General features: G+C 35.4%; 2 protein-coding genes across 7 annotated transcripts in view; one reads left to right on the plus strand and one right to left on the minus strand.

The window, feature by feature from the left end:
* The window catches only part of CCDC171 (coiled-coil domain containing 171), a 314797-nt gene that overhangs the window by 191229 nt on the left and 97605 nt on the right, over positions 1-25963 (minus strand). For all 6 annotated transcript variants that reach the window (XM_065908260.1, XM_065908262.1, XM_065908264.1 and 3 more), the window contains 5 exons: positions 21916-22022; positions 19914-20003; positions 18864-19064; positions 16122-16289; positions 14148-14336 (listed from right to left, as the gene is read on the minus strand). In XM_065908260.1, the coding sequence (XP_065764332.1) occupies positions 14148-14336; positions 16122-16289; positions 18864-19064; positions 19914-20003; positions 21916-22022 (755 nt within the window). The remainder of the gene's footprint in view (positions 1-14147; positions 14337-16121; positions 16290-18863; positions 19065-19913; positions 20004-21915; positions 22023-25963) is intronic.
* LOC136148618 (small ribosomal subunit protein eS27-like) lies at positions 2091-2342 on the plus strand. Its single transcript, XM_065908265.1, has one exon. The coding sequence runs from the start codon at positions 2091-2093 to the stop codon at positions 2340-2342; it is 252 nt and encodes an 83-aa protein (XP_065764337.1).

The raw sequence follows: 25963 nt of genomic DNA on the forward strand, positions 1-25963 counted from the left end.
CAATTCAGTAGTTTGAACATTCTTTGGCACTGCCCTTCTTTGAGACTGGAATGAAAACTGACCTTTTGCAGTCGTGTGGCCACTGCTGAGTTTTCCAAATTTGCTGGCATACTGAGTACACCATTTTAACAGCATCATCTTTTAGGATTTAAAATAGATCAGCTGAAATTCCATCACCTCCACTAGCTTTGTTTATAGTATTACTTCCTGAGGCCTACTTGACTTTATACTCCAGGAAGCCCTGGGAAGCCCTAAAACATGTTTATAATAGTTCTCTTTATATCAGTAAATTGAACCAACATCCGCCCAATTTTTCAAGTCAAAAACTTTGTAATCAGTCTTAATTCCTTCTTCTTTCACCTTATCCTCTCCATTCCCAAATCAAAACCATCAGCAAGCACAACAGGGCTTATCTACAAAATACATCCTCATTCATCTCCACTGCTACCACCTTAATTCTAATAATCATCAGCAGTAACTATTCACCCCCAAACTTCAAACCTAGTTTCATGTCGAATTGGGTCGATCCAATCCTATGCTGGAACTCTGTCTTTACTGAACCAAGGTCTCTCCTCAAGTCACACCACCTCCACATGCCTTCTGTAAAGACATCACCATCTCCCAGAATCCTCAACTGGAATGAAAAAGGATATGGGCTGCTCTTCTGCTAACCAGACATGAACCTCATTATGACTTTTCATAATTTATCCACGGCCTCTAGCACCACCAGGTGCTTTCTGACTTCCCTAATGCTATTCAAGTTCCAACTACATCCTGAACCCATTTCAGGGTCTATCAATTCCATGACACCTATTACTACCAGTCTTACTCATGTTGACCTTGACCTTCTCTGAACATAATTAAACTACTAGGCACTTAATTCCTACACTACTCCTTACTTGTCTCTTGTGTGTTTATCTACTCTCCCTCAAATACAATAGAGTTTTAGTTCCTAAAGGCCAGGGATTATTTACTCTGGTGCCTGTCACAATGCTTTATACCCTTCAAGTATTTAATAAGTATTAAACAAATTAAATAATCCTTTATAAAATGTTCCCTGGTGCTTAGCCTAGCACTTTACACATAATAAGCACTGAGTAAATAAGCAGTGAATAAAAACTTCACAAATATAAAGCTAAGAAAAAAATAATCCAAAAAATATATAATTTCTAAATATAATTTGAACCTTATCAACATGTCAAAATTTTGTTTTAAATTAATTCTGATATTCCAGAGGGACCTTCAGAGGTATTGCATTATTTACCATGAATTCTTCTTGAATAACAAAGCTTGTTTGAGGGTAAGGCTGGAAATTACTATAAGAGCAAATATGCCTTAAAAAAGAAAATTGGTATTCTTTACCAAAGAAGATTAAAGGCTAATATTTTTCAAACAAACATAAGGAACATCACCTTCAAATAGAACAAAAGCATTTCTAGTACTGAGATAACCTGCTCCTTGGTGTGTTAATTTCAAAAATAATATTCACAAATTCTCCCTCAAAATATCTTTAAAAAGTTTAACAACCTGAAATTTTTATAAACTTTATATATCTTCTACACAGATTTTTTTGACATGCCAAAAATACTATCTAATTTCACTAGTTTCCCATGACTCTGATAAATTCAAAGTGCACTGAAAATGAAGGGGACAGGACAGCTTCTTCCCTTAATGAATCATGCACTTACTTCCTGAAATACAGAAGCTTTAAGGGACATCTTATTGGCTTTCAGCAACCCATGAACTTTGAGACCTTGGGCCAGCAATCAGACACGTCCCTGTGGAGTAAAACTTTTTTTTATCACTTTTGCTTGCTGAGTTCTCATTCTTTATGTTGGCAAAAAGACAAATTTCAAACTGCACAGTCAGTGACCAACAGACATCAAAGGACTTCATTTTAAAAGGTTTCATTCTGGGGCTTCTCTGGTAGTGCCCTAGCCGAGACTCCACGCTCCCCGTGCAAGGGCCCGGGTTCGATCCCTGGTCAGGGAACTAGATCCACATGCAGCAACTAAGACCTGGTGCAGCCAAATAAATAAATATTTTTTTAACAATACCCTTTCCGGCGGTGATGACCTCCTCACGAGAACATGCCTCTCGCAAAGGAACTTCTTCGTCCCTCTCCAGAAGAGAAGAGGAAACACAAGAAGAAGCACCTGGTGCAGAGCCCCAGTTCCTATTTCACGGATGCAAAATGCCCAGGATGCTATAAAATCACCACCGTCTTTAGCCATGCACAAACAGTAGTTTTGTGTGTTGGCTTCTCTACTGTCCTCTGCCAGCCTACAGGAGGAAAAGCAAGGCTTACAGAAGGATGCTCTTTCAGAGGGAAGCAGCACTAAAAGCACCCTGTATCAAGATGAATGGGAAACCATCCCAATAAACATGTATTGGATACAAAAAAATAATAATAAATAAATAAAAATTTTTTAAATTTAATAATAATAAAAGGTTTTATTTTTATGTTACCTATATTTTTTATATAATGGTAGTATTTTAAAATAATAAACATAAATCTGCCTGTTTTTCCTACAATGCAAATGTTTCTCTGTTAAAAAATAAAAGCACATTTTGTGGGGAAACTGGAGTCTTCAATACATTGTCAGTGGAAATGTTGAGATGGTGTGCACAGACTTTTGAAAAAGTTTGGCAGTTCTTCAAAAAGTTAAATACAAAGTTACCACACAACCCAGAAATTTCATTATCTGGTCTTCCATAATAATAATATGAAATCCCATAATAGTTATTTACTTACCTTAAAAACACTATTTTCATTCTGGAAGTTTCAGTTCAGTTCAGTTCAGTCATTCAGTCCTGTCTGACTCTTTGCGACCCCATGGACTGCAGCACGCCAGGCCTCCCTGTCCATCACCAACTCCTGGAGTTTACTCAAACTCATGTCCATCGAGTCAGTGATGCCATCCAACCATCTTATCCTCCGTCCTCCCCTTCTCCTCCTGCCTTCAATCTTTCCCAGCATCAGAGTCTTTTCAAATGAGTTAATTCTTTGCATCAGGTGGACAAAGTATTGGAGTTTCAGCTTCAGCATCAGTCCTTCCAATGAATATTCAGGACTGATTTCCTTTAGGATGGATTGGTTGGTCTCCTTGCAGTCCAAGAGACTCTCAAGAGTATTCACCAACACCACAGTTCAAAACCATCAATTCTTCAGTGCTTAGCTTTCTTTATAGTGAAATCATCCAGCATTTCACATCCATACATGACTACTGGAAAAATCACAGCTTTGACTAGACAGACCTTTGTTGGCAAAGTAATGTCTCTGCCTTTTAATATGCTGTCTAGGTTGGTCATAGCTTTTCTTCCAAGGAGCAAGTGTCTTTTAATTTCATTTGGAAGTTTAGCATGTCAAAAATAATAGGTGTCAAAAACAGTACATGCCTGTGTATACTCTCTAGTTTCTAAGGCAATACAAATTATAAAGCTATAAAATTATAAATTTATAAAATTATAAAACTATCCAAAGAGATAAGTCAAGCCCTCAAAAGAAAAAGAGTTCTCTTCACCATTTGACTGAAAATAAACTGTCAGTACAGGCAAGATGCTTGATTTAGTCATTGTTAAAAGATATTACCTCACACTGCTAGAAAGTTAGCATGACCTCTAAGATCAGATCTGTCTCATGTCTCCCTTCCTTACGGACTTTCAGATCCTGAAGGCCCAGGTGGTTCTAGACTTCTCTACGAAGGCTTCAAACTTTGACCACCTTCTCTTCTGAGTTGATAGCATTCTTTTGTCAAGTAATTACATACAACCTCATGATAAACCTTCTATTATTTAATTTTTCACATGTTTCTATAGTGCCTCTCCAACTAAATTTGACACTTTTTGACAAAATAAGTATTACACCTCTGTTAGGATCACAGCACGAAACAGTGTTACATAAATCTTATGTATAACATTTATTTAATTAATAATTACATTATGTAAAGTTATTTTGCTATTCTTACCTACGGTAGTAATTTTGCAATACAGTAGGCTAAAATTTCAGTCTCTCAGAAAAAAGAAGTCTGAGAAAAATGAGACCAAGAACTATCATCTTTGATTAACACTGTGGCACTGGTTAGCTTTTTCATACATTATCATGCTTAATTACTAAATAAACAAGATTCACTTGGAAAAGTGAGTTCAGGAAATATGAAACTGAGTTGTCACTAGACTTGTTTTCAGATATTACTTCATACACAAAAATAGCATGTTCCTAAAACAAAGTATTTAGCATGATGCAAAAAAAGACTCACTGATACGGATGATGATAATATATTCAAACAGCTGCTGCTGCTGCTGCTGCTGCTAAGTCGCTTCAGTCGTGTCCGAGTCTGTGCGACCCCATAAACGGCAGCCCACCAGGTTCCCCCGTCCATGGGATTTTCCAGGCAAGAGCACTGGAGTGGGTTGCCATTTCTTTCTCCAATGCATGAAAGTGAAAAGTAAAAGGGAAGTCGCTCAGTCGTGTCGGACTCTTCATGACCCCATGGACTGCAGCCTACCAGACTCCTTTGTCCATGGGATTTTCCAGGCAAGAATGCTGGAGTGGGCTGCCATTGCCTTCTCCAATTCAAACAGCACATAACGTTTACTTTGTAGTTTCTAAATGCCAAGCAAGGTGCTAAACATGTCATGTCTCTTATCTCCATTCTAATTCTGACCCTACAACTTCCTCACTACACAAATGAGCAATTCTCTGAATCTTACTTTTCACATTTGTAAAATAGAAATGATATTTAAGCGACTTATCTTACATGTTTATTATGAGAATCATGTAAGAAGAAGCAAGCAAAGGTATGAAAAAAGAGTTAAAAACTGGATCAAGCATTATAAAAATTCAGTTGATAGCATTATTATTAACAGAAACAACTTCTAAAACAATTATTTGAAAAGTAGTCAGAGAACTTTCCTGTATTTCATTAGAGGTGCCCAATCACAACATAGTGTGTACCGAACTGTGTCTAACTCCTTGTGAATCATGTCTCCCTATCATCATCAACAATATAAACAAGCTGCACTTTTATCTCTGAATATTTTTGGAATTCAATTTAAAAGTAAAAATATTTAACATCTAACAGCATGTTTATGACTAACTTATTTCTAGCCAAATGTACTCTTAATAATGTGATGGAAGAGAAATAAAATGCAATATATTATGATGAACCTGAATTTCTTTGATTTTTGTTCTTCTATTTAAACTCACTTGACTTTACTAAGGGTTTCCCTAATAGCTCAGTTGGTAAAGAATCTGCCTGCAATGCAGAAGACCCTGATTCAATTCCTGGGTCAGGAAGATCCACTGGAGAAGGAATAGGCTACCCACTCCAATACTCTTGGGCTTCCCTTGTGGCTCAGCTGGTAAAGAATCCACCGGCAATGTGGAAGACCTGGGTTCCATCCCTGGGTTGGGAAGATCCTCTGGAGAAGGGGACTTTACTACACTGGCACATAAACTAGAAGTGTTTAAAATAAATATATCAAGGGTTAACCATACTTAACTGACAGTGAAAAATCTTTAGTTTTAGAGAGGAAGTTCTTGTTCCAGTAATTTCATCTTTTCAGATAGAAAAGAAACAAGAATATAAATAATAAAATTACAAAAGCAAAGTCAGTAAGGCAATGTACCATGGCACTCAGTCCTGATGCTTCAGTAGGCAAAGATGTTTGAGATATATTTATATGATGGCTCCAAAGTTATTTAAATCACAAATTACCCAACCATGTAGCTAGCACATTTTAACTAATGCTAAAAACATGAGAGGGCTTCCCAGGTGGCACTAACAACCCTCCTGCTAACGCAGGAGACATAAGAGACACAGGTTCAACCCCTGGGTTGGGAAGGGCACGGCAACCCACTCTAGTATTCTGGCCTGGAAAATTCCACAGACAGAGGAGCCTAGCGGGCTACAGTCCATAAGGTCGCAGAGTCGGACACGACTGAATCGACTTAAGAAAGTGAAAGTCACTCAGTCTTGTCTGTCTCTTTGCGACCATATGGACTGTAGCCCGCCAGGCTCCTCTGTTCATGGAATTCTCCAGGCAAGAATACTGGAGTGGGCAGCCATTCCCTTTTCCAAGGGATCTTCCCAATCCAGGGATCAAACCCAGGTCCCTCACATTGCAGGTGGAAGCAACTTAGCACGTACGCAAAAACATGCTAAAAAACAAGCTTCCTACTCTAATTTCATTACCTAATAGCATTCCCACTATCTGCTTTAAAGCTTAAACGTCCAAAAGTCTTGCAAATTATTCCGCATTTTTTCGAATAAAAGCTATTCATATCCAAAAATTGTTTTCTATTTAACTACCTGTCTTTTACTAACCACTTCTTTACAATAACCAAATACTAAACAGAGACTCTATGGATAAGTCATTTATTTTCCAGCAGATGGTATCTATTAATGGCTAGGTTCTCCTGACACATAACATTCTCTACAACCCATAATCCTATGCAAAACTGTGGATTTTTCCCTCTCAAGTCCTTATCAACATAATTTTTGAAGTTTAAATAATATACAATGAAAATATCTTTATCTGCATTACAACTTGGGGAAAAAAGCAGAGATATAGAATTAATCACAGGAAAATACCCCCAAATGAAATTTACAGATACTATAATATGCAATATAATATTAGTTACCAAATATAAACCCAAATTAAATGCTGCTGTGTATCCAATTATATTTTATGAAAATTCAAATACTGTACCTAAATAATACAGACAAATGCCAATATATAATATTAATGTACATTCAGGAATAATGAAAATGATACTTTCAATTTGCATATTCAGGGATCAAAGCCACATGTTACACATTCTTCAGGAAAAAAGTCTTCAGTGAGAGCTGCTCCTAAAACATTAGCATTTGTGATGCTGATTCCTTTACTTGAGAAAATGAATTGTTATGCCTTCCTGAAGATTTATAAAGGAAGTGAGTTCAAAACACTGATAGGATAGCTTGAAATCAAGAATTTTGTTCTTTTCTCTCAGGATTGCTTTGACTGTTAGGGGTCTTTTGTAGTTTCACACACATTTTAGGCTCATTTCTCTTATTTCTATGAAGAATTCCTTTGGTTTTTTTTTTTTTTTTTTTCTTCCCCTTAGGTATTTTGATGGGGATTGAACTGAACCTGTAGATCATTTTGGGTAGTACTGTCATTTTAACAATATTAATTTTTCTGATCCATGAACAAGGGATCTCTCTCTCTTTGTTTGTATCCTCTGTTTCTTTCTGCAAAGTCTTGTCATTCTTATTGTCCAGATCTTTTACTTTTCCAGTTAATTTATTCCTTTCCTAAATATTTTATTGTTTCTGATGCTACTGTGAATGGGATCGTTTTATTTTTCCAAGCCTTCCTCATTAGTGTAAAGGAATGTCACAGGTTAATATAAGTTGATTTTGTAACCTTCCACTTTACTAAAATCATCAACTACAATTAATTATATCAGTTACATGTAATTACTTAATTACAATAGTTTTTGATTGACTCTTTGGGATTTCCTACATGTAAGATCAATGCATCAGCAAGCCATAGTGATAAAAACAATATGGCATTGGCACTAAAACAGACATCTAGACCAATGGAACAGAATAGATAGTCCAGAATCAAATCCCACCCTATATGGTCAACTACTACTCAACAAGGGAACCAATAATACTAATGAGGAAAGGATAGTCTATTCAGCAAATGGTGCTGGAAAAATTGGAGAAACACGTACAGAATAATGAAACTAGACCCTCTTCTCATACCACTCACAAAAATTAACTCAAAATGGATCTAAGACTTAAACATAAGACCTAATACCATAAAACTCCTAAAGAAAACATAGAGATGAAGCCCAAAGATATTTGTCTTGGGAATGATTTTTTGGATATGACATCAAAAGCAAAAGCAATACAAATAAAAAATCAACAAATGGGACTATATCAAATTCAAAAGCTCCTGCACTGCAAAATAAACAATTAACAAAATGAGGTAAATGCCAACAGACTGGAAGAAAATTTTTACAAATCATGTATCAGATGAGGGGTTAATATTCAAAATACATAAAGAATTAATACAACTTAATAACCTAAAAAATATTTTTAAATGGCCAGAAGAACTAAATAGACATTTTTCCAAATAGGACATCAAAATGGTCAACAGACACATGAGAAGATGCTCAACATCACTAATCATCAGGAAAATACAAGTAAAAACCACAACAAAATATCACCTCATACCTGTTAAGATGGCTATCAAGAGACAGCAGGTGACAGTGAGGGTGTGATGGAAAAGAAACCGTTAAACACTGCCGGAAAGAATGTAAATTAGTGCAACCACTAGGGAAAACAATATGAAGCTACCTCAAGAAATTAAAACTAGACCTACCATCCAGGAATTCTGCTTCTCAGAATATACCCAAGGAAATGAAAACAGTAACTCAGTGAGATATATGCACTCCCGTGTTTACTGTAGCACGATTCACAATAGCCAAAATATGGAAACAACCAGAAAGACCATCAACAAATGAATGGGTAAAAAAGACTTACACACAGAAGGTAATATTCTTCACCCATGAGAAATGAATATATCCTGCCATTGATGACAACATGAATGAATCTTGAACATACTATGTTAAGCAAGATAAGATAGACAAGAGAAAGACAAGCACTGTACGACATCACTTATATGCAGAATCTAAAGAAATCAAACATGTAAAAAAAACAACAATGTACAAAAGAACTCCCATCAGACTACCAGCTGATTTCTCAACAGAAAATCTACAAGCCAGAATGGAATGGCATAATATATTTAAAGTGATGAAAGGGAAGAACCTCCAAGCAAGAATACTCTAACCAGCAAGACTCTCCTTCAGATTTGATGGAGAAATCAAAAGCTTTCCAGACCAGTAAAGATTAAGAGAATTCAGCACCACGAAACCAGCTTTATAACAAAGGCTAAAGGGACTTCTCTAGGCAGGAAACACAAGACAAGGAAAAGACCTATAGAAAATAAACGAGAAACAATTAAGGAAAAAGTAATAGGATCATGCTGTGTGCTGTGCTGTCACTCAGTCATGTCCGACTCTTTGCAGCCTGCCAGGCTCCTCTGTCCATGGAATTCTCCAGGCAAGTACCCAGTCATTTCTCCAGGAGATCTTCCCGACTCAGGGATCAAACCCAGATCTCCACATTGCAGGCAGATTCTTTATCATCTGATTAGATGTCATATATGTTCACTGAACATAGAAATAATATGGTATTGTAAGCATATAATGTAATAAATATTACAATGGCAACCATATCACAGTACATTAATATATCAAAGTAACATGATGTATACCTTAAATTTACACCACATTGCATGTCAAATTTATCCCATTTTTTAACAGTGATAGGAAATAAAGAAAATTGAAGGTTCACATCACCTGATTTCAAGACTAGCCAAAAAACACAAAAATCATACCAGTGGGTACTGAAAAAAGAACAGACATATAAATAAATGGAATAAATGAGAAAGTCTAAAAAGCAGACTTAGACAAATGTAACCAACTGATTTCTGACAAAGGTGCAAAGGCAATTCAATAGAAAAAGGATAGTCTTTTAAAGAAATAGTGCTAGAACATGGACATCCACATGCAGGAAAAAAAAAAATCAACCCAAGCCTCACAGCTTTACAAAAATTAACTCAAAATGGATCACAGACCTATATGTAAAACCTGAAACTATACAAAATCTAGAAAAAAAGCAGGAAGAAATCCTGGTGATCTTGCACTAGGGAAAAGAGTTCTCAGATACAACACTAAAAGCCCAGGCCATAAAAGAAAAATGTATCAAATTGAACTTTATAAATTTAAAACATTTGTTCTGCAAAAGTACTTTTAAGAGACTTGGAGAGAATACTTGCAAATCACATATCTAACAAACAACTTGTATCCAGAATAAATAAACAATGTTTGAAATTCAGCAAGAAGAAAATAAGCAACATAATTACAAAGTAGGCAAAAGATATGAATAGATAATTCACCAAAGAAAATATACAGATGGCAAATAAGCATATGAAAAATACTCAACATTATGATTCACTAGGGAAAGTCTAAATTAAAACCATAATGACATAGCACTATACACCTATTAGAATAGCTAAAGAGAAAAAGAAAAAAATGATGAAACCACATGCTGGCACAGATGCAGAGCAATTAGAACTTTCTTACAAGCCTAGTGAGAAGGCAAAATGATAGTCACTTGGGAAAACAATTTGATAGTTTCTTATAAAGTTAAATACATACTTACCAGAATAACAGAAATCAGGCTCCTAAGTATTCACTCAAAAAAAAAATTTAACTTATATGCAGAGTACAAAATGTGAAATGCTGGGCTAGATGAAGCACAAGCTGGAATCAAGATTGCCAGGAAAAATACCAATAACTTCAGATACACAGACGATACCACCCTTATGGCAGAAAGCAAAAAAGAACTAAAGAGCCTCTTGATGAAAGTGAAAGAGGAGAGTGAAAAAGTTGGCTTAAAACTCGACATTCAGAAAACTGAAAAAGTTGGCTTAAAACTTAACATTCAGAAAACTAAGATAATGGCATCTGGTCCCATCACTTCATGGCAAACAGATGGGGAAACAATGGAAACAGTGACAGACTTTATTTTGGGGGCTCCAAAATCACTGCAGATGGTGACCACAGCCATGAAATTAAAAGACACTTGCTCCTTGGAGGAAAAGCTATGACCAACCTAGACAGCATATTAAAAAGCAGAGACATTACGTTACCAACAAAGGTCCGTCTAGTCAAGGCTATGGTTTTTCCAGTGGTCATGTATGGATGTGAGAGTTGGACTATAAAGAAAGCTGAACACCAAAGAATTGATGCTTTTGAACTGTGGTGTTGGAGAAGACTCTTGAGAGTCCCTGGGACTGCAAGGAGATCCAACCTGTCAATCCTAAAGGAAATCAATCCTGAATATTCACTGAAAGGACTGATGCTGAAGCTGAAACTCCAATACTCTGACCAGCTGATGTGAAGAACCAATTCATTTGAAAAGACCCTGATGCTGGGAAAGATTGAAGGTGGGAGGAGAAGGGGGCAACAGAGGATGAGATAGTTGGATGGCATCACTGACTCTTATGTACATGAGTTTGAGTAGGCTCCAGGAGTTGGTGATGGACATGGGAGCCTGGCGTGCTGAAGTCCACAGGGTTGCAAAGAGTCAAACACGACTCAGTGACTGAACTGAACTGAATGAGCCACAAAAACCTACCCATGAATGTTAAAGGCATCTTTAATCATAATTGTAAAAAAATAAAACAACCCAAAGGCCCATCAGCAAGTATCTAAATAAACAATTCTACATCCATACAAGAATATTACTCAGCAGTAAAAAGGACTGAGCTACCGATACAACCAATAATGTGAATAATTTCCAAACATATTTTGTTGAGTGAAGAAAGACCTAAAATGCTACCTACTGTATGATTTCACTTATGTAACATACTGAGGCTTCCCTGATAGCTCAGTGGATAAGAATCCACCTGCCACAGTAGGAGACTCAGGTTCAATCCCTGGTCTGGGAAGTTTCCACATGCCACAGAGCAACTACCGCGTACTCCACAACCACCGAGCTTGGGCTCCAGACTTCAGGAACCACAACTACTGAGCTCTCGTGACAAGACCACTGAAGCCCGCGGGCCCTAGAGCCAGCGCTCCTCAACAAGAGAAGCCACTGCAATGAGAAGCCCACAGCCACAACTAGACACAAGCCCTCACTCTCTGCAACTAGAGGAAAAGCCTGTGCAGCAACAAAGACCCAGCACAGCCAATACATAAGTAAATAAATAAAATTTATATAACATTCTGGAAAAGGCAAAACTGTAGGGATGCAACAAACCTGCAGTTCCCATATGCAGTCAGTTGTTTTTTCTCAAAGGGACTAGGGATACTAAATCAGGAAAAGTAACGTCTTGAATAAATGGTGTGGGAACAACAAATGCAGAAAGAAAATGAACCTCAGCCTCCATTTAACATCACACACAAAAATTAATTTGAGATGGATCACAGACCTAGACAAAAAAGTTAAAACTATAAAATCTCTAGAAGAAATGATATATTATCTTCAAAATCTTGGGGTATAGAAAGATTGCTTACCACTAAAAGTATTCAAAAGAGAAAAAGATTTACAAGTTGAACTACACCAAAATTTTAAAATTTGTGATCATCAAAATAAACACTAAAAAATGAAAAGGCAAGTGAGATCCTGAAAGAAAATATCTGGGATACATATGTATGATAAAGAATTATATCCAGAATTTATAAGAACTTCTGAAAATCAATAATCAAAACACAAACAACCCAAATTTTTTAATGTACAAACACCCAAAGAGACACTTCACAAAAGAAAATATGTAAATGACAACAAGAACATAAAAAGTGCTCAACATCACTAAGTACCAAGAAAATGTGAATTAAAATCACAATGAAATTCCATTTTAAAACAACTAGAATGGCTAAAATTTAGAAGACTGACAATGACAAACTTGCAGTGGATGTAGAACAATGAAAATTCTCACACACTGATGGTAGAAATATAAAATGATAGAACCATTTTGGAAAAAATGTCTGATAGCTTTTTTATAAACATATATCTGTCTTATAAACTAGGGTAGTTAAACTACACTCTTAACTACAAGATGAAAACATACATATGTCAATAAAATCACTAAACAATAATGTTTGCAGAAATTTTGTTTACAATAGCCAAAAGCTGGAAAAAGACAAATATCCATCAATTCACAATTTATCAAATTGTGGTATAATTATAAAATGGAATACTACTCAACTATAAAAAAGAATGAACAGAAGATAAATATAAGGATGAATATTAAAAAAATATATGTTGAGGGAAATAAGGCAACCACCAAAGACTACACACTGAATGATTCCATTGTGAGGAAATTCTAGAACAAAGGAAAATAATCTATGACGATAGGTGCCAGAACATCAGAACAATGGGTGCCTACGGGGAGTGGAAATTGGCTGGAAGAGAGCACAAGAGAACTTTCCGAGGTAATGAAAACGTTAAATCTTAAATGGGGCAACTGGTACATGGGTGCGTACACTGATAAACGTATCATACTGTATACTTAAAATCTGTTCACTGTGTGTCAATATTATCTCTAAAAAATTTATTTAGGTCTCTTCAGTGGTAGAAAATGCAGAAGATATCACATGACATCCTGCATGAAGTGAACAAAAGGCCACTTTTAGAGAGTGCATGAATTCATTCAAAATCACAGAGAGAAGCTTAACTCATATTCATATGGGGTTCAAATGCTTGTGAGAACAAAGTGGTCTTATTTTAAGCAACTGGAAACTGTTTATTGGCAAATTTTTAAAATGTGATTTCTTTTTATAATTAGACTTGACAATATAAGAATGAGTGGATCAAATAAAGAGGTTAAAAACTGAATCAACTATGGGAAGTCTATGCAAAAAAAAGTATAGACTGTCATTGCTATTTCTGATTGGGCAGGAATGAGAGTTAACAATATAAAGTATGTTGATAATATCTTGTATAAGGAAAAAATATGATTTTGTTAACTACACATAACTTCTGTTCTCAATGGAATCCAACACAGAGGACACATTACCTCTCACAACCAATAGATTTGCTATAGGATCTATAACTGTAATTCAAATTCTTCAACATTAGGAACTACAGCAAATTTCAACCACAAATGAATTTAAATGATGGTTCACATATTAACAGAAATCTCCATAAATGGAATAAACCGGATCAAAGTATATCTACACTAAACTGATAATATTTTACCAAAATTTCTTAACCTTTATTTTTAAAATGAAGGAAATACAATTTTAGTATTTAATTGATCTATGTATTTTTAACCAGAAACCCACCTACTTTCCAGCTTCAGTGAGACAATCCTTAATCCACCTGAGTATGTGCATATGCGTGTCTGCCCATTTGTGTAGGTGTCTTTGCACAATCACATGTACATGTAACCCAAACAAGCAAGTTCTCTGTGGTTCTCTGAAGTTTTAACTGACTTGGTATTGGTATTAAAAGAAAACACTTGAAAGTAAAAGACCGAGCATCCCATTTTGAAAGCTCTTTGTGGCAGTAGCATACCTGTGCCCTCTTCTGTACCTCCAGGAGGAGTTCAGAGTACTGCAGCTCCAGTTCCTTCTTTTGTTTGTGCCAGCAGCTCTCCTGGGCTTTGATCTGCTCTGCCACTTTGTTAAAGGTGTCTTCCTGGGTTTGCTGAAGCTCTTTCATCGTATCAGACTTGTTTTTACAGATATACTCTAGATGACTTATCTAAATGGTGAAATGCAATACAGAACAAGATATGCTTACCAATGTGTTCTTTGTATCATCTCCCCCAAGAAGGCATTCTAGAATTTTCTACTATATTTTATCCCTTAAGATCATACAAAAATTTTAAGCTAAAATGATAAAAACAAGAAACAGGAGTTAGTAGAACAAAACTATATTTTAGCAGAAAATGTGTCATTTATTCGTATAGAGGACATTTTTTTTCTCTAATAAAATTGTATGTGTGTGCTCAGTCACTCAGTTGTGTCTGACTCTCTCTGTGACCCCATGGACTGCAGCCCACCAGGCTCCTCTGTCCATGGCATTTTCCAGGCAAGAATACTGAAACTGCTTGCCATTTCCTATTCCAGGGGATCTTCCTAACGCAGGGATCAAACCCACGCCTTCTGCATTGGCAGGTGGATTCCTTACCACTATGCCACCTGGGAAGCTCCAATAACTAATAAAGTTACTTATTCTATAATCAATTTTACTGAGGAAATTAAGAAGAATATTTTTACCTCTAGAACCAAAGCTCAAGCTTTTCAGGTATTTCAGTGGGAAAGAAGGTATTTAAATGAGATTTACAAATCTACAAACATTTTACATATAAAAAAGCAGAATGTTCCAATCATTTTTTTATTTCACATTCAAAACACTGGAAAGCAAATCCTCATCATCTAACATGTACGACAATTAACGATGTTTTGAAATTATGAAAAACTATTAAAACACAATACCATATCAGAGAGCTAAAACATGTACTCACTTTAATTACTGGTTATTTGGAAATCTGTTACATACACATTCACAGCTAAGAACAGTATCTCCACTTATCACAATTTATTCCCTTATTTCCTCAATTCTACTTCTCAATGCCTACGATTGTTTGCCAATTACACCAAGATAAAAATGCTCTCACCCTAAAATTGGGCCAAGATGCTGTTTCATTACTTCAACAAATTAAAAAAAAAAAAAAAAACTTAGGGAACAATTTTCCTCTCTGTGTCCCTTAAGGGCAAATGTCACTGCAACTAAGACCTAGGAACTAGATCATATAAATATAGTTCTGACTAGTTCAACAGACGCAGGATAAGAATCAACACCTTTAACGGAGAAATACGTTGGACTGCTAAGCCACTTTAATTTTCAATAACCAAAAGAAGGTTTCTAAATTTTTTTTGAGAGACTGAATTCTTAGGTTTGTGAATGTTAAAGGGATGATAAAAGTCCAGTTTTCTCCTACAATATGTCCTTCCTACTTTCTAAGGCACTGAATGGGTTTTGTAATATACAGTTTGTTCTATTACAAGAAATGTCATAAACGTAATTTTTAAATTTTAAGTGCTTTCAGAGTAACATCTCATTATTTCCTGAGCAAAGAATTTTAGGATCATGTTTTTGAATAACTGTATCTTGTTTCTATTTTATGCTAACATAAAGAGTTGGTTTATTCATGTAAATGACTAAGTTCTTTGAATTGCTTCATCAGTAAGATTAATTTATTTTCTTTTAATTAGGTCCCTGTGGCTAACACTGGCTAGTAGTATTAGCATGTCCTGCACAGAAAGTGGAGCTCAGAGACTTCATACAGACTTCAGTCACATTTACATGCCCACAGCAATGGCATCAAACTGAGCTGTAGACAAGCCATAATTAATGGTATTGAATTATTAACACCCAAATTCTTTTTGAAATAAGATGAATGTCAGCCCCTCTTAATGATACTGTGATGTGGACAAATGTCACTGAATTTAATAGAGGAATATGGTGCCTGAGGACAGTTACCTTCTCATTAGCCCTGTTGAGGTCTACGATCAGGGCATCAACATTCTCCTGCAAGACTGCACAAAGCTCAGACCAAGAGAATTTATCCAGCATGCCTTCTGGTTGTTTTATGAGCACAGAGCCTGCGATCAAGTGCTGATACAAGGTATGAAGGAAGGTTAGCTTCTCCTGTGAGAACAAAAGAAATTAATTCCAGTATATAAACACTGTAAGAAGTAAAACACATAACACACATGGTGAAGAATTTATGTCAAAAATCCTGAAAAGGAATTAATACTCAAGTATGGGAATATGGTCATCTTGGGGACTTTTTTAACACTCAAAATTAAACATCAGATAGAAACTTACAATTGCTTACACTTAGTAAAAAATCTCAAGTGTAGAAGCCAAAAGACCCAGGTTCTAAGGCCAGCTCTGCTACAACTGAGGACACGATCTGAGTCAGTGTCTGTTCAGCCTTCCTTGTCTGTAAAGCCTTCCTTGGCTTTAACATGAGGTATCTGGACTAGCTGCTTCTAAGCTTTTCTAACTGTAAGTTAACATGGTAATTCCATAATTTCATATTTACATTTGCCAAAAAAGATGTTAAGTCAAAAACCAAAATAATGTACCCAACACTGTTAAAGAAAAAGTTATACCAATATCTGCACTTTAAATGCACACAATTACTCAGCTTTCCTCCTCCTCCAGAGATTCTAGTTTACTTACCACTTATAGGAAATCTATCCTAAGCCCCTTAGGCAAAGCAGACAGTGATATGAAAGAGATAGAAGATAGGCTCGTTATTTTTCCCCCACTTAGAAGTTTATTCCGAACTTGGCAAACTGGGCATTTGTAGGTGTTTAAATATCACAAAGTTAGCAGTCCAAAATCAAAAACAACAACAAAAAAAAAACAGACATAGCTACCCAAGACATACTTTAAAACTGCTCAATTAAAAATATGTAAAAAAATTCTTTCAAATTATATTGCTATTGTTGTAGCTAAACCATCCATTGTTTAATGACCTAGAAACAATATACCATAGAATTCAGTAAAAAGCTGATTTCCATCTTGAACACAAAAAGGGAATTTACTTACTAAAATGCCAAATTGCTCTTGTTATAAAACATTTTTATCCTTTAAGTCAAACAATGGAACTCAATACAAGGTAATTGTGAAGCTGCAAAATGAGCATTTTATGTAGATAAAATAAGCTCTCTCAAGGTTTTTTAACAGACCAACAGGAAAACTTTTAAAATAAATTTTAAATTTCTATTTAAAAAATAGGAATTCTAATCTTCCAGATAAGAACAACTGAACATAGCATATGTAAAAGTTTTGTAGTTAGAAACTGTGGTGAAAGTTTCCAATATATATAAAAATATGTATCTTTCATTCTCTCTATAGGTCATCTTAGATTTTTCCAAATATAACAATTTAAAACCCCCCAAAAATCTGAATATGTAGCTTTATCCACAACTTGAATTAAGATACAAGAAGAATCTTTATAACAATGCTATGTATTTTTGTTTTTTAAGCAATTAAACGTGTCTTTTGCATTTTCAACTAAATCGAGACATTCAAAAATCTTATTAAATATAACTAACCAAACATAATACTCAGGCACTAACAACATTCCCTCTCCACATTTTGCCAAGTGATCGAGTTCTTCCCAAAGGGTAATTCATTGTGTCGCCATCATGTCCTTTTAGCTTGGGCTGTGATGAACCATGCATGACAATCATCCAGTTGGCGTGAAAAGAGAATCTCAAGATCCAAAATCAATTCACACATGTTGAACCCAACCACAATCCTGTAGACATGCTGACTTTACAGTACAGTCAGCCTTCTAGTTTCCTTTACTTTAATCATTATCTGATGTGTAGAACAATTCCAGCCCCTTCATGTGGACACAATTTAAATCCCAGACTGTAAGAAGAGTGGGAAGAATGTTTCCTTTTTACTCTCTTGGCATTCATGTTCATATTTGTTCGAGTAATGAACTCAATATGCAAGACGACTCAGATAAACTAGCTCCACGCTAGCTAGACTAGCTCTACATCCCATGGGTAAAAGAAAATATAAGATTACAATTCTACTCACACAGGCTCATACACTATGGAAGAGTCTGTCATAATATTTTAAGAAGTCATTAATAAATTAACATGGATAGGCAACCCCCAAAGGCATCCAAATAAACTTTTTACCCGTGTGGGACTTGTATTTTTCTAAATTTTGATTAATATCCTACAATTATAAAAAATAAGGCAACTATCTATTAAAGTAGATATTGTTCCTGTTTTGCAAAGAAGGAAGCAAAGATGTGGAGAGACCAAACCACGTGGCTTGTCCGTGTTCACAGTATGTAAACAGTAGTACCTCTATCCAAGTCAGTTCCTTCAGGTTACAAAAAAGATTCTTCCCACCATGTCAGGCTACTAAACTACTGAAATAAGAAAATTATCTTGTCACTGACACACAAGACTGTTAGGAGCAGAGCTGCTTGAGATAGTATGTTCTAATAGAGAAAATAACTTGTACAAATGATAAAACAGTTAAACTACTTTATTTCTCTCACAAAATTGTATCATACAAGAGTAATGGAATGGCTGGTTTTGCAGCTGGCATGAACATTTCAAAATAGCTGAGAAGAATTTTTTGAATTAAATAAGAGTAAAAAGAGCCACTTGATAGATGTAAATTTCTAAAAGTGAGATTAGTGCGAGGCCTTCCTGACAGTCCTCTTGTCTCAGGTAATACCTCGGTATCCTTACGGAAAGCCTGGGAAAGCTTCTGAAGTTCACTCTCAGATTGGGCTGCTCGCGCCTTTTCTTTCTCCCAACAGTGCAGCACATTCTGTAGTTCCACTTTCAAAGTGTTTATTAGAGCCTCTCTGTCTGCACATTTAGTGCGTAAATGACTTAACTCTTTACTGACCTCCGCCAGCTTATCCTGAAGGTCCTGTTGGAGACACCAAACAAAAAGATGGTAGGAAGATTATAACACTTAAATATAAAATGCTAAATAACTTATTCCAAAAGCTCTTTACAAGAGTTTTCCTTTCAGCTCATTATTTAAAAAAAAACAAAACAAAACAAAACTTGGTAGCTCAAAAACTTTTAAATAAAACATTTAAAAAATAAATCTCCCACATTTACTACAAGAACATTTACTTCCCAATGACATTTCAAATGCCAGTAGAAATCTCAAATATATGACATGAAATTCTGCTTCACTTTTCAGTCCTTACCCTTAACAGATTTCATTCAAGTACATCCATGACAAACAACATGAACCCACACCAAAAAATTCCAACTCTGAGGGTCGCCTTAGTATAATTTTGCAAAGATGTAGTACATAAAAGCAGCACAAAAAATAAAGTAAACTGTTGTCCTGGACCTTAGCTAGGTGTGGTCTCAGCCCACTACTAGGCATGATGTACTTAAAGCAATGACTCCACTCCAAAATTATGAAAACTGAGTCCAAGCACCGACGTGCTTACATGAAATATGTTGACTGTGTATCTAAGGTTGGACATTAAATCTTAAAACAATTTTTGAATCTATAGTACTATCATTAAATCTGGGAAATGAATTTTTCCTTGAGCCAAAACAATTTCCAATAAAGTTTTTTTAATGAAAAATCATTCTTATTTTGATCAACAATAAAAAAAATTTTTAAGTTGTATCTAAACGTACTTAATAAAAAATAGGAAGACATATTTTCATATAGCTCTCTTTAAAAATATTCCCTAGATAATTATATTAGTTTCTTAACACAACAGGAAAAAGTTATTCTAAATTATAATACCTTTATATTTTTAGTGTGAGATTCTATCTTCTGTTTGGTAGAGTCAAGTTCATTAGATGCCTTTTCCTTAGCATTATTCATGTTGCTTAACTGATGAAAAAAAAATGTAAGTAACTTTTAAAATATTTTCCAAGGGTGGATAACTCAAAAGCTAATCTTTAAATTTTTATGCAATTATTAAATACAAATTTTTGATAGCAATTCAGTCTTAAAAATGTATTTTTCTTGGTTAAGTATGTAGTTTCTGTCACAAGTTCACACGCTAAAAAGAAAAGCAAGCATTCAAGCTTAAAATGTCAGTGATATTGTTGTGTTTTTACCAGCTATCTGGATAAAGGATTTCATTCTTACTGTAAACAAATATAACTTTATTCTTAAAATCCTACAGGACCAAAATGCCAGAAGCAATGGCATCTATACGGAAAGAAAAAAGGACAGAAGAGAAGACTGTTCTTTCTGCATCGTGAGGGTATCTGCAGGTCTCTCCCTCCATATGACAACCTCAGGGTCGGTCACATGCAGTCCTACTGGGAAGGCTTGTGGCAGGTCATCAGTTGGTCCTGCTCCGCCTGTGATTTATTTTCTTTGACAGTTCATTCTTCTTTCTGTCAGACTGCTCTTTTTGCTTTCTTTGCAGCCACCCCCTTGGTCTCCCCACTGCTGTCTCTGGCACTGGTTCACAACAAAGCACATTACTAAGCCAAAGCCTGCTGAGTCGACTTTTCAACTGTGCTGAGGATCATGTGACATTCATCCTCCCAAATAACAATTCGCTGTGGGTAATATGTTCCTACTTACCCTGCAGCTTCCAGAGCTAGGCCTCAGAAGAGGTGCATAAACTACTAACAATACAGGTTGTCTTGTCTCACTGGGAAAGACGGCAATGTTTGCTCTTTATATAAATTTAATTATTCCAGTGGTCACTTTCTTTTAAGCCTTGTGAACAATTACAGAAGGCATTAAGAAGACTCACTTTTCCTTCTTTCTTCACCTTAACAAACTAAAGTAAAACATGGCTCTTTTGAAATGGGAAATATAAGGGTTTCATGGCCTTTGTATTACATGAAATAAACAGATAAACACAAAGGGATAAATACTAAATTCCAGGTTTTGTGACTTGTCTTCAATTGGAAAAACTGTCTGTTGTTTTACTGTGTTTAACGTAGTTATTTAATATTTTCTAATTTGATAAGACGTAACTAAAACACTCTTCAATTTTTAAAGAAGTTCATAAAACATTTTAATAATAAAATAAAACAAAATAATAAAATAAAAATAAAACATTTTAATTGATAATAAGAAAATTATCAATCCACAAATTAAACAATACAAAAAAGAAGATAACATGTACACCCATGGCTGATTCACGCCAATGTATGGCAAAAACCACTACAATATTGTAAAGTAATTAGCCTCCAATTAAAATAAATAAATTAAAAAAGAAAACATTTTTAAAAAAAGAAGATAAATAGAAGCATGAGTTTTTTCAATCAGGAAACCAAAAACCTCCAGGCTACACCAAGCAGATATTTGTTTTTAAAAAACTTCTAACAGTCACTCCCTTTAGAGAATGCAAACTAGTTTCTCTCTTTTTTAGTAAGATCTCTACAATTTGTAGAACTCTTAAGCCAAAATATCGACAAGCCCTAAATGTCCACTATGTATTCCAAATCTCATGAAAACACATTAACATTTAAATATTATATTAACTGAGTTGCACAGCTCTTTTATTAAATTAAAATAGATAAATTATGAAGACCAAGAAGTGACAGTCTTTAGAACTCCTAAAATAGTAGTGTGACAGAAGAGTTACAAAAACACAAGTGAGACCTGACTTTAGGCCACGCTTACAGATAAAACAGTGACAGACAACTTATTATTTTTTTATCTGTGAGGCTGTCAAATCAACATTGCAATATTTTTGACCTTTGTAACAAGCAAGTAATACGTACTGCTGCAGGCCGAAGGCTATGTGTGTGGAGCCAAACAGTGCAAGTGTTACCTCATTAGATGCATCTTCCAGCTTGTTCTGGTAATCTGTCAAGGTACGTCTCAAAGTCTCAAGGACAACAGAGAAGCTGGGAGGTGTATCTTTGTCCTTGTGGATGCCTACAGAAAAATAGAGAATGAAAATATACCATTAAAGCCACAAAGAGACAATAGTTAGCTGAAAAGACATCATGATACATGAGTAGACTCTTATTCTTCTAAGTATACTGCTGCATAGTCAAGTATTAATCGATTTCTAAACAAGTGGTCAAATTAAATTCATAATGTATCAAGTACAAATTTATGGCTACTTTGTACCTAAGTCCACCTTGTAGTTTGTAGTAAGCTCTTTCTTTTTTCTTCCCCTCCATTTCCAAAGGAACTAAAGTATTTGTACATACCTGTCACCCAACAATTAAATAAACAGTCTATACTAAACACTGTTTGGGGAAGTTAAATATACTTACTTTGGTCCCTGTGTTTCTGATCAGTCAGGCCTATTTTTCTCAAACAGTAATTTCTGAACCCAAGAGCACAAAATTTTCTGTTATGCTTAGAAATGATATTCTTCAATCCTTAAAATTCTCAAGTTACAATTTGAAATAAATTATAAAAATACTATTACTATCTACATAGGCCCACATCATGTTTCAATTAAAACTCTTAAAACTGATACCCACTGTAAAAATGTATTTCCACATTATGCCCTCAAACTATTTTAATTTAGTTAGGACATAAGTTAGTTGAGCTAATCAAGGTCACATGGTTAAATGCAGTTTAAAATATTAATCCAAATCATCAAAGTTTAGTTTCAAAAACTACTTTACACTGTTTGCTTATTGTATTACTCATAAACTGTAAAGAATTAAGTAGCAAATTTTAAATCATACTAAAAGTATAATAATTTCTCCCTCTCATATTTTATAATCTAAATATTAATATAGATAAGAAGCATTCATAATAACTTTTTTATTATTCATTGATTCATTCATTCAACTAATTTAACTCATTAATGTATTCCTACTGTGTACTAATCCTAGACATGGCAAATGGAGATGAACAAGAGCGGTGGAGATTGTTCTTATGGAATTTACCATCTAAAAAGAAGAGATGAGACAGTAAACAATTACATAAGCTCATTCATCCATTCCTCCAGTATTCAGTTGCTGGAACCTTAGGGAGAGGAGGGAAGAAGGCAGTAACAAAGGAAAGAAAGGATGAGTAAAGGGGGGAAAGTATTTGGTTAATAACAGAACAATTTGATTTACCTCAGAGTATTAATGATAATTATTATTTTAATTTTGAACAAACTATTATTAATAAACATTACATTGCCAAAGTATAATTTAAACACTATCTAAAGTATGGGTACACCTTAGATTTTCTTAAAGAGAAGAATAATAATTAATTGAAAAGCCAAAAGTAATGTGGAAACAACACATATCCCAGGGAGAGGGGGAAAAAAGAAGACAGTGCCCTCAGCCATGAAAATGAAGGAGACAGTACTCTTCATAATGACTATGAGTTGGAGAGACAACTCATTAAAAATTTTATTAGAGGTCTTACCAAATATATTTTTTTAAATTGTTCTCTTGCTCAAGATTAAAAAAAAAAATGTAATGTATAATTCTTTTCCTTTGCTGCTACACAAGTAGGCCATGAATAAATCATTCAAGGACACCCGGGAAAACTGTTAGCTTATACAATAGGGGAGAAAACTTGCTCTTAGAAATCCAAAAGAATAAAATCACCATAATATGGTTGCTGAGGGATAAGGGGACAAAATGCCCTCCCCTTACTGACCCATGCAAAGCTTATATTCGACATACAATAAAGTCTCTCTGCCTGAAAATGCCTTTACAATAAAGTTCAAATGAGGTGCAAAGTATATGCTTTATGCCCCCGCCACCTTCATTAAAGACAGAAGTACTCACTGGCACCTTAACACGACAAAGTGTTCACAAGTAAAAAGAAAAGACCCAGGAGCTTACTGACTGAAATGCGATTCAACCTAATGACGTCCTAATCACTGTACTATTAGCACCCCAAACAATAAACTATTAAAGCTATCCAATCAGTGAAAGGACTAAAAACTCACAGAGAAGAACAGTAATAAACAAATAAATACAGTAAAATTTTAACAATAGTCATAAATGGTTTTTCAAAGGTCAAAGTCCAAATGAAGAAAAGCATGTGTCATGACCATTTATAGTACCATTATGCCAACTCAGAATCTTCTTGTTTCTCTGTCTGTCCACATATGTCTCTTTACATGGGTGCCAGCCTGTATTTTCACATCACTGCTGCCTGTCTCAACCTCTTTCTCACTTTTAAGCAGGTTTCAAGTCTGGGTGCTCAGTCGTGTCTGACTCTTTGTGACCCCATGAACTGCAGCCTGCCAGGCTCCTCTGTCCATGGGATTCTCCAGGCAAGAACAGTGGAGTGGGTTGCCCTTTTCTTCTCCAAGGTCAAGTCTGGGTTCACCTTGCCAAAGCTATTCCTTGAATTAGCAGCCCACAGAAGGGAGTGAGACGGAAGGAAAGGGCCCAAACCTTCCATTTAAATGTCCCCTTTTGGACAATCTGAAAAACTAAATATTTTTTACATGACTTAAATAAACCACTGTTTTTCAGGATGGTGTTATCTATCATCTCAGTAACCTACAGTTCCACAGAAGAAACAGTAAATTATAATGACTGAGGTGAGTCTATTTCCTCCACCTTGTCAACCATTCTATCTACTTCAGTATCATGCAAGACCTCAATTATTAAGAAATAATGGACAGGACTTCCTAGGTGGCTCAGTGGTAAAGAATCTGCCTGCCAATGCAGGAGACACAAGTTTGATCCCTGATCCAGGAAAATCCCACATACCACAGAACGAACAACTAAGCCCATATACCACAACTATTGAGCCGGTGTCCTAGAGCCTGCAAACCACAACTACTGAGCCCACACACCACAACTACTGAGCCAACACACCCCAGAGCCCATGTTCTGCAATAAGAGAAGCCCCTGCAATGAGAAGCCCATGTACCACTAGACAGTGGTGGTGAGAAGAGAGAGTATTAGAAAGTAACCTAGAGAGTAACCCCTGCTCGCCGCAACTAGAGAACAGCCTGTGCAGCAATGAAGACCCAACAACACCAAAAATAAACAAATAAAATTATTTTTTAAAAAAGAAATGGACAGAAACTTTTAAAAAAGATATCTACTATAGAACATGAATAGTCATATTCATCCTCAGAATAGAAAAAAAGAATACAAAACCCTGTTGTTTAATACTGATTTTTAATCATGTAATAAAACACAGAAAATAAACCTCAAATGGGTTTTTCACCTGAGAAAATCTAAATATTTAAAACAATTATGACTAAGAAAATCCCTTTTTCATTCTAAAAGCACTGAATATAAACATTTTGTTAGCAGTTATATTTTACAAGCTCAGACTATATTCCATATATTAACTCATCTTATTTACTGAGATCATAAACATCTTCATTATCTTACAAACATTGGTTTCCATCCTGGAGTTTAAAAAAAAAATGGCTTATAACTTCCCTCACATATGGACAGTATTTATTATGTAAGTCTTACTCACCCACCCACTATGTCCCCAGGAAGAGTTAAAAAAATACCTCCTTTACCAGCATTTAAGAGATGTGCTGGGGTGGGGGAGGGGCTGAGCATCCTTGATGAGCTCTGTAGCCTGGTGAGCATCCAGGCGCAGTAGCTGGAGAGCCATGGAAAACAGTGGAAAATGATGCCGCCAAGCTGGGTTCAGTGAAGATCTTGGAACCTCAAGTGACAGGGTCAAGTGGTGGCCTCAACTTGCAGCAACAAAATGGATATGGTTATCATAACGGGCAGTGGATTCAAAGTAATAAACAAAATGGTTTTACCCACAGAGATCACTAGCATTGGCTGCTGATCACAGTATTCCTGGGACTAAAAGAGATAGGCACTCTACTTCAATGTTATTCGATTTGTATAAGTAAAAAGTTCTGGGTCTGATTACCAGAAGTAGAAGTTTAATCTATACAAAAGACATCTTGGCCCTCA

The sequence above is a fragment of the Muntiacus reevesi genome, chromosome 17 (genome assembly GCF_963930625.1).
Source record: "Muntiacus reevesi chromosome 17, mMunRee1.1, whole genome shotgun sequence".
Taxonomy (NCBI): domain Eukaryota; kingdom Metazoa; phylum Chordata; class Mammalia; order Artiodactyla; family Cervidae; genus Muntiacus; species Muntiacus reevesi.